Source organism: Setaria viridis, chromosome 8 (assembly GCF_005286985.2).
Source record: "Setaria viridis chromosome 8, Setaria_viridis_v4.0, whole genome shotgun sequence".
Lineage (NCBI taxonomy): Eukaryota > Viridiplantae > Streptophyta > Magnoliopsida > Poales > Poaceae > Setaria > Setaria viridis.
In genome coordinates, this window is record NC_048270.2 from 29,773,525 (window position 1) to 29,783,913 (window position 10,389).

At 46.1% G+C, this 10,389-nt stretch overlaps 1 protein-coding gene and 1 long non-coding RNA gene across 2 annotated transcripts; one reads left to right on the plus strand and one right to left on the minus strand.

The window, feature by feature from the left end:
• Nucleotides 1–140: 140 nt before the first annotated feature.
• On the minus strand, nt 141–2,047 carry LOC117866663 (uncharacterized). The gene is made up of 3 exons (XR_004642963.2): nt 1,527–2,047; nt 617–741; nt 141–471 (listed from the first exon to the last, which is right to left on the minus strand). It is a non-coding gene; the product is annotated as an uncharacterized lncRNA (long non-coding RNA).
• Nucleotides 2,048–8,634: 6,587 nt separating this feature from the next.
• LOC117834467 (cytochrome P450 89A2) lies at nt 8,635–9,858 on the plus strand. The gene is given in 2 exon segments (XM_034714036.2): nt 8,635–8,835; nt 8,890–9,858. Coding segments are annotated over 2 exon segments (1,170 nt in total).
• The last annotated feature ends 531 nt before the right edge of the window (nt 9,859–10,389 follow it).

Consider the following 10,389-nt stretch of genomic DNA (forward strand, 5'->3'; position numbering starts at 1 on the left):
GGCCCATTTAGAATTTGGCCCACAATGAGAAAGTGGAGCCCGTTTTATATTCAGCCCATTAAAAAGGTCCATTTTTTCCAATTAATACATTATCATCTCAGCCCACCCAAAAAAACCAATCCATGTTCACAGCCCACATATACACAACATATTAAACATTTGATCACATGAAATAATTTCTGATCCAACATCTCATCACATACATACAATCAACATAAGTAACCATTCATCATGAAATCACAATCTAATTTAGGTTTTAATCCAACACATCTCACAATGTTGTACCATGGAACTTGAATCAAAATCACGTACTGTACAATAAACTAACAGCAAAAGCATCCAATTTGCAGCCGCATTCGGTTGCCTTCAACATGATAGCACCAAAAACTAAAGCTCCAGCAAAATGGCTTTTCCTTCCAAGCAGTACCATCACTAGGCCAATCTAGTTCTTCAAGTACTTGACCTTCGTCCCTGTAATAAGAACCCACACAAACATTAGTTACTTGAACAAATAAGGCCATAAGATCAATGCTGCAGTTAGGTGCTAGAAGCTTTATAAGTAACACAAGCACACAAACACTTAGGTCACCACCCTTAGAACAGAGGAGCTGCACACCTGCATCTTCTCACAAGAGTTGGGCACAAGAACACCAGTAGCAACTGCATTAGTCAAGTCTAGGTAAGCCTCCTTTTAATCCATCCTTTTCACATAGCAGCATGCCTTCTCGCGATCCCAGTGATCTGTTAGATAAAACATTAGGTGATTAGTGCATGAAAACATATTCACATTATCGGAAATTAGCAGCTAGCAGCCTGAACCTAATGTACAGATATACATATATCATCAGGTTGTATTTTTTGTCCGGGAGTTTCAGTTTTGCACAGCATGAGAATTTACTTAAGAGTTCTAATTTCTAATTTAGAAAATCTGCACAGCTACACTTGAATTTCTTTGAGAGATCACAATAGAGATTGGACATGTGCCTGTCCATGTTCTTTTTAGAGACCTGTACAGCTAGATGTCAATTCGAGTACTCCAATCTACACAACCTCATCAGCCTACTATACATTAATCCTTTGGAACCTTACCTGACCATGTCAATTGTATAATCTAGAGCCAGAAAATTTCCCTTCAGGAGGCTACTAGGAACTAATCTAGTGCACTCACTGCAAGTCACATAACTAAACATCAGGTATAACTGAACCCCAGCATATCAGATAACAGATATTCTCAGATCAAAGCCTCCCACAGATAAGCTACTAGGGTAATCTAGCCATGAATTAACCTCAATGATGGAGGAAGCATACAGCGACAGGGTCCATAATGTACAGCAAAGCAAAGTATATGGAAAAGAGTAACTGAAAATTCATTTGGGCAAAACAACAACCAGGTGCTGGGCATAGTCCAGGTGACCAGTACGTGCTGGTGCTGGCCACGGCGGCGGCACCAATGGTTGTAGTGGAGGAGACAGTGAACAGCCCCAGAACAAATCAAATAGCTGAGGCCTGAGAGCTTCGAATCATACCTTAGCTTCTCTGTGTGGCGGAGGGGGGATGCGACCCATGGTGGTGGCCGAGATGCGGCCAGCGGATCGTGACCGTCTGACCGGAGGCCGGTAAGCGAGAGCGGCCGCGCATCGCTGCTGGACAGGGTGGGGTGCGTCCACGTGCCGCGACGACTGCTCCTCGTGGCATGCCGCGGACGCCGGCCGGCCTCCCTCCTCGAGCAGACCGGGGGCACCTCGTTGCAAGCCGTGGCAGACGAGGTGGATCTGAGGAGGATAGAGATACGGGGCACTGGGTGGAGCTGGCGAAGTTTGATGGCAGCCGGGTAGGGAGGGGAGGAGATCCGGCGGCGCCCGCCCCGGCCTGGCGCGGATATGGTCCGGCGGCGCCCGCCCGGCCGTGGGGGCTCTGCCGCTCCGGGCGGACGCGGGGAGGCGGATCTGAGGCCCTGAGGGTAGCAGTGGAGATGAGGCGGATGGTGTTAATGCAGCCGGGGTTGGGCCGGGCGAGATGTGCGAGGCCGCGAGGGCGATGGCCGGCGGCGGCAGGTGGGCTGCGGCAGCAGTAGCGGTAGCAAAGCTCCCATGTAAGTTGGACCCATGCGTGCGGGTACCCACAGGTGTGGCACTCAACAGGTGCAGGTGCGGGTGTAAAATTTCACCTATGAATTCAGATCTGACCCAACCTATATTGAGATGGGTCGGGGGTGGGTGCAAGATTTCATCCATGGGTGCCCAACGGACGCCCATCTCTTAGTTTTGATCCCTTACCGTTGTCAAAATATTGAACTAGTACTTATACGTCGAACTTTGAAGTTCAATTGTTAGTGTATCATGTTGAATTGGGCTATTAGGTGATTTTTTGACTACTTCCAAACTCAAGTTGAATTGTTGATGTATCATGTAATGTTACATGAAGGTTTAACTTTGCTAGAATTACATTTTTGTTGAGATCAATAATTAAAGTTTTGTTTCCTACTTCGGCTTGTTGCTCGACTTGTATTTTGTGTGTCAAGTTTGTATTAGATTGCTTGAAATAGTATGCTCGTGTGTGTATATTTTGTAAATTTCTACTTCAGACCCAGTGGGTGCCCGATACCCAGCAGGTGCGGGGCATGGTGCAAAGATCCACCCGTTAGACATTATGGGTGTGGGTGTAAATAGAAATGATAGGTTTCATTATGGATGGGTTTTGCTCCACCCGCACCCGATCCGACCCATTGCCATCCCTACTCCCGAGAGTGAGTTGCGGCGGCAATGAATGGAGGATGAGGGGTGGGAGGAGCTAGGGTTTCAAGCAAGGGGTGTCAGCCGGACGTGGTTTTATAGCACGATGAGGTGATCCGAACAGTAGAAAATAAGAAGTTATATTACCAATTGTTATTGAAAAACATGTTTTTCTATTATCTACTTGGGTAGAAGAAAACAAGGCATATGTTAAAGATTAAGAAAATATAAATTTTCATACAAAAAATACCATTAAATAAAAGATCATAATTTTAAAAAAATTAAAAAAAGAATCATCCAATTTGAAGTTTTTATGATGGAGAAATACCACTTGCAAGTTTTAATTCCAGTTTTAATTCCAGATTGAAAAGAGAGAACACTACTCATGTGTTCTCCATTTAAATCGAGTTGGTCAATATAAGTACATTGCTACAAATGACAAAAATCAGTGTTCTGCGTAGTGGAGATGTATATAAAAACACTATCATACTATAACAAAACACGAAAGCAGCAGTCCTGCAGTGGTTCGTCCTGTGCGCATGCGACCAATGGTCTCAGGTTCGATTCCCCATTGTCCACCGACTTTCAATACACTTACCAAGATATTAGCAGCCTAAATTGAAACCCGTGTTACCTTCTGTGAGTTCAATACACTTATCAAGATATTAGGTAGATCCTTCAACCAGATGGCTAGCAAACTTGGTGATGATCAAGACAACCCCCGGGCCCCCAAGGAGTTCACTCCCATTGAGATTACCTTGGATAGCCTTGATGAGAAACAAAGGAAGGAAGTTGAAGATGCTAGGGATCAATATGTGGCAGCATGCCTGCAACCATTCAGTCTGAATCGCTCACCAGAAGCATCCTCTCCCAGTGCTAATGACGTCCTCCAAGAGATGAGAAGTTGCAGATCATTACGTCAGCAAGTATTCATACAGCCAGTATACGACTAACACGTCTGGCTATGGTGGTGATGAACCAAGTTCATCTTCCAGGCAGCTGACGCGGCAGCCTACGGTCGGTCCAACTGTGGGCCAACCGATTAATCAATAGGAGTCAGGGTCAATTGCTATAGGGACCGCCCACCCTTAACCGACATCGCCAAGACAGTCAGATTTCACATCTTATGGTAATAGAGTCTTTGATACTCATCAGCCTCAAGCTATAGATGGATCCATGCCTCCAGCCTTCCCCACATTCGCATCAAGGGAATGAACAAAGCAATGAAGATTGGGCCGCAAAGATTGTTGAGGTGATGAAGAATTAGTTTGGCTTGAAATCAAGGGAACAGACCTACATGTACCAGTGTCCATATACTGGATGGTTTTAATCAAGTGCCAATGCCACATCGGTACCGTGTTCCTGACTTCGCCAAGTTCTCTGGGGAGGACAACATGTCTTCAAGGGAACACGTCAGCCGATTTTTGGTTCAGTGCAGGGAAGTAGTTTCAATAGATGCACTTAAAGTATGGATGTTTCCATTATCATTGATGGGTCCCGCCTTCACATGGTTTTCAACATTGGCACCCAATTCTATTAATAGTTGGGAAGATTTGGAGATGATGTTCCATAAGCATTACTATGTGGAGGCTCAGGAGATGAAGCTGATGGGTCTCATAATGATGAAGCAGAGAAATAAAGAGCCAGTGGCTGCATTTGTCCAAAGGTTCAGAGAAGTGCACAACAAGTGTTATAACATGTACTCAACCGATGGACAATTAGTGGAATTGCTTATCAAGGGCTGCTAGACTCTACTAAGGAAAATTTTGCTCCTTAGGATTTTGACAGTCTAGCACATATGGTGCATAAGGTTTCAATTCCAAAGAGCTGATTCCAGAGTTCACACATGAATAAGTATGGGGTCTCCAACTTCAAAGCATATGATTCATCCGATGAATACTATTATGCTTATGGAGAAGTTAGTGTTGCAGAGTGGCCTAAGATCAAGAAGCCTATCTCATGCCTATGGATCAAAACCAACACAGAGACATATGACTTCGACATCACCAAAGCCGACAAGATCTTCGACATGCTATTACAAGAAGGATAGATCAAGTTACCTCCGGGTCACAAGATTTTGTCGGGCTGAGGAGCTCAAAAAGAGGAAGTATTTCAGGTTCCATAACTCTGTCACACATCATACTAATGACTACAAGACTTTTCGTTAACAAATCCAAATGGCTATAGAGCAAGGAAGGCTTAGTTGATGGAAGCTGGTGAAGGTCGACAAGCATCTATTTCTAGCTGTCAATATGGTGGAACCTACGTCAGTCGACAAGAAAGATGAATCAAGACTTAGGTCAATTTTTCTCACGTCAAAAAGGGCAAAGGAATCTGGTGCAATAGACCCAAGGGTGCAAGTATCAGCCGAGGAGTTCGAAAAGAGAGTGAGTTGGGCTCAGGAAGTTGAGGAAGCTGAAGCCAGCTGATCCGTCAGGAAACCCAAGGTGACTTCCAAGATGATGATCAATGAATACCAGAGTAGACAGGAGGCTAATGAAGATAGGGAGGAGGACAACTGAAGCAAGTTCAAGTCACATTGGAACTATCCTTTCTTCCAATACTGTTGGAATCAAAAGCTGAGGCTACTATCAACTATTAATTGCCCAGAGTCCAGCTCAAAATATCAAGAATATCGTGATTCCAGGAGACAATACTGATCGGTGCATGAACGTTTAGAGTATCAGTCTCCAAGGCCTCGTCAGGCAGTTGAGGAATCTGATGAAGAGAGGGAGGTACAATCTGTGCATGGTATGTTGAGTTATCCTCCAAGGTGCAGATACGTGGTCATTGCCTGTTGACGGCTGTTAGCACGCCAATTTGTGAATTGCAAACGTACGGATTAGTTATAGCTCTTTCCTCAGAGTATTCCCCCAAGGTTTCTCAATTCGTGGAACTTATAGCACAATATCTATTTCAACTATCATTGCTAGTATTAACTTGGTGTTTATGAAAGATTCAAATCCAATCTACTAAGCATGTATAGACAGATAAGAGATAGAGCAAAGGTAACCAATCTAGAGCAACTTAGACTATACATATATTTTTATTCTAAGTCACATACGTTAGGATTACCCGTGGAAGAGCAACTATTCCCTGTGGATGCCATCACGCAACGCACCACAAGTGAGCTGCATATACTGATCGGCAACCTCAGCATTAAGGTATGTATATATACATAACATTTATGCACCGGAGCCTCGGGAGTGCTTTGGCAATTTGAAGTTTAAGAACTTCATTTCTTTTATATATCCAGATGGCGTACGGGAGTGCATTGCCAATCCTACCAAATCATACATGCCATGGCATGGAGCTTCCACCTGGCTATGCCAGTGTTGGCGTAGAGAGAATCCCTGATAGCCAATTTGAAGGCCTAGAGCTCGACTTCCCAGCAGGCGACGGGTCAACAACACTAGGAGAAGTGGTTCACGGCGTCATTCTATGGTGCAAATGCTACATCATCATCCCCGGCGTGGAGGCACCTCCTCAGAGCTCAAGACCACTCTCCGCAAATCCACAGCAGCGACCATCTCCTCAAACATCCAAACCATCATCTCCACCACAACCTGCTCCACGATCAAGGTCTCCATCTCCAACAAATCCTGGTGGTTGTAGCGATGATGACAACAACAACACCCCTCGACGGTCACCTTCGCCGGGACTAAGAGCACCATTTAAGAAGTCGAGACTACCACCTCCCAAGCCAAGACAACGTAAGAAGAAAACAAAGGAGCCTGAGATGACTCCTGAGGAACGCTGGGAGGCAATGACTCATGAGAAACGCTGGACCGAAATCCAAGTGCAAGCTAGTGAGTGGTTGAGGGAATAGAGAGAATTAAGAAAAGAAAGGGAGATGGAGCCACCGCCAGTAGATTGAAGAGAATTATATAAATTCATCAAGACGGAAGAACAAGCCAAGAAGAGTCAACCACTACTATCGAACTATGAACGGGCATTATAAAGGTTGATGAGAAGAAAAAAAGGAAAAAAAGTTGAGTGCCAGCTGCACCGCCAAGTGAACCGAAATGGACCTTTGAGCTAGGCAAGCCTATGGTTAGCCCTGATTCACTAAAGAAGCTATCAACGAAGATGTACGAATTCCATCAATGGTACATGATGTTGTCTACCGACGAGAGGGAGATGTTGGGCCTTAAGATAAAATCGATAGATTTTCATGGTGAAGGCGAGGCAGTTCTGTGACTACGATTCAAGGATATATACAAAGTGTACCATCATGGTGCCCTAGACTTTTCTCTGATGAGCGTCTGGACTCTGTAAGTGTCTGTTTATATGTACATGTAAATATTGGCTCATATCATTTTTTTTGTGCATGCGTCGCCGTACTAATTAACTTCATCTTCCATTTTATGTAGAATACTAATTCGGACGTGTCGACATGAAGCATACCTCCATATTGGCTTCATGGATCCATCCATAGTGAACCAAGCCCAGATATGAGATTTTCTAGATAAAACGTTGTTGGCAGTATACAATTCTTTAGACAGACAAAACTTAAAGGATCACATACTACTTCCATACAACTTTAAGTTAGTGTGTCTATACCATCTATATTTGTTTTCTTTTTCCTTACCTGATTAATGTTAGTTATCTCTAATATAAATGAACATTTACGTACGCAGCTCCCACTAGATCCTCATTATTATTAACATTGATTGAAGTCACGTCACTGTCTTCGATTCGTTGAGGAGAGATCCGAAGGAGTACCAAGACGTTTAACACATGCTAGACATGTAATAATTCTAGACCTCTATCTCTATACAAAATTTTGTTTCCTAAATTTTCACCTAACACTATATCATTCATTATTTTAATCCGCAGAGCATGGAGAGAATTCATCAGGGCAGATAGATCAGGTCAATTCAAAGAAAAACTTACATGGAGAACAGATTTCCCAGTACATATGAAGTCTGTACATTTTGTACATTCTATAGCATAAATATTTAATAACTTAATTGGTTTTCCCCACAACAGTGGTTAAGATAGGAACCTGGGAATGATAATCTATGTGGCTACTATGTCTATGAGTACATGCACAATTTATTGGGACCCAAGACCAGCAAGGCCACGGAGCATGAATTTAAAGTATGTAAAATAAAACTATTAATAGTTATTTATTTTCTACAATTATTCGTGTAAAATTCACATATATGTATCCAAATTACAGATGTGGAATATTCAATTGGGACTCTTGAAGAAGGAAAGAGTAGTGGCAATATGTGAAGGTCTCATTGGATTCCTGGTGGACGAGGTGGTAGATCCAAAAGGAGACTTTCATTACGATGGACGAAAATTAGACGCTCCCAGCACCTCGACGGGAAGATCATCGTAGATATATATATAGTTTGATTTAGTTTGTATATATATGTAATACGTATGCTAATTAGATTTGTATATATATATATTACGCTAAGAATTGTATAGTATTTGTATGAATACTTGTTTGATACATTTAAATAATTGTTTGATTCGTTTAAATACTAGTTTGATTGATTTCATTATAAAAAAAAGTTCTCAACTACTAAAGGTTAACTAAAGGGGTACGTGAGATATGCACAAAATTATAGGCACCATGCAGACGCCTGCATGGTGCTGTACGCACGCACTTTAGTCCCGGTTGGTTTTACAAACCGGGACTAAAGGAGAGTATTATATCCCGGTTGAGGGACCCATGATAAAAGACCCCCCTTTATCTCGACGGATTAATCTTGGTTGCATTTTCGGAAGATATGCAGTCTACGAACCGGTACTAATACCGAGTTCTGTAGTAGTCATTGGCAACCTATATGTACCCATTTTTGGACACAAGACATTTGGAATACCGTACAGTACACTGATCAAGTACGAAGGACGGAGCTCTAGCTAGACGGGAGCAATGGAACCCATGCCGTTGCTCACAGCTGCCCTTGTCATCATCGTTTTCCTCGGCCTAGCCGCGGCCGCCGGTTACCGTCGAGGCAGTAGGCGCGCCGGCAATACCAGGATCATGCCAAATGTAATTGAGGTCAGGGATGCCGACGTCACCCGGCGCATGATCATCGACCACGCCGACTCCTTCTCTGACCACCCGATCGTGCCCTTCCCGGTGGACCTCGACGCCGGGTACCCCAAGACCACGAGCATCAACAGCGCGCCCTAGGGCCCGCTCTGGCGCGTGCTCCGGCGCAACCTCACTGCCAGCATCCTCCACCCCTAGCGCCTTGCCGGCCTCGCGCCGCTTCAGTGGGACGCCGCCGAGGCCATCGTCACGGACCTCCGCTCGTCCGCCCGGCGGGGAGGACCCGGCGGCGAGGCGGCCGTCGTCGTCATTCGCGACGCGTTGTACGACGCCGTGCTCGGTTTGACGATGTGCCTGTGCTTCGGCGACGGCACCATCGGCGAGCACAACCTGCACGCCATGCGGCGCACGCTGCACGAGTTCTTCCACTACAACATCAATGCTAGGCTTCTGGCGAGCTCGAGGGTGGCAAGGTTGGTGCGCTGGCGGCAGTGGAGATACCTCGTCGGCACGCGCGGCAGGCTCGCCGAGGTCTTCGTCCCTATCATCGAGGCACGGCGGCGGTCTTGGTGTAGCAACGGCGGCCATGTCTCCCACGAGCGCCTCCAGGACCTACCGTACCTGCACGCCGTCATTCTCGAGAGCCTCCAGCTGCACCCGCCAGTGCCATTCATCCTGCGCGATGTCTTCGAAGCTAAGGGCGCGACCGTCGGCGGAACAGCACCGCCGCCTGATGGCTCGCCGGTGCGCTTCACGTTCATGGCGGAGGACATTGGGAGAGACCCGAAGGCATGGACCAAACCCGAGGAGGTCAGGCCGGAGCGGTTCCTTGCCGGCGGCAAAGGGGAGGACGTGATTTGTCCTCTTTCGGGGTCCAAGGAGATCAAGATGATGCCGTTCGGAGCAGGGCGGAGGCACTGCCCGGGTGCAGGTCTGGCGATGATCCACATCGGGTGCTTCGTGGTCGCATTGGTGCGCGAGTTCGAATGATCGCCGCCAGCTGACGGTGTCGGCGTTGACCTTACGGCGAGCAATGCTTTGTTCTTGAAGGTGATGGCGTCGCCGTTGAGAGCGCGCATGGCGCCACGCGCGTCACGGTTATTGGGGTGATCCATATGCGCGTGCGCGCTTTGTGGGATTCGAACCCACAACCTCCAGCCTCGTGCGTAGCTTCCTTGCCATCCCACCTACACACTACATCTGACCATATAGGGGATGCTATCCTGTTGTATTAACTCGTGGGGGACCCTTTTATCCCGGTTGGAAACACCAACAGGGATAAAAGACCCCATTTTATGCCGGTTGGTATTACAAACCGGGATAAAAGGGTTCGAGGGATTTAGCCCTCTTTCAATCACCTCGTTGGGGACCCTTTTATCCTGGTTTGAAACACCAACCGGGATAAATGACCCCCTTTTATCCCGGTTGGTATTACAAACCGGGATAAAAGGCTCTCGACCCTGGTCTTTTATCCCGGTTCGTGTTTCAAACCGGGATAAAAGGCCACTCAGAGTCTTTTTTTCCACTAGCCTTTGCAACCGGGATAAAATGTCCCGGTTGGTGAGCCCCCCACCAGTGACCGAGCTTTAGTCCCAGTTGGTGAACCTTTTGTCCCGGGCCAACTTTAAACCGGGATAAAAG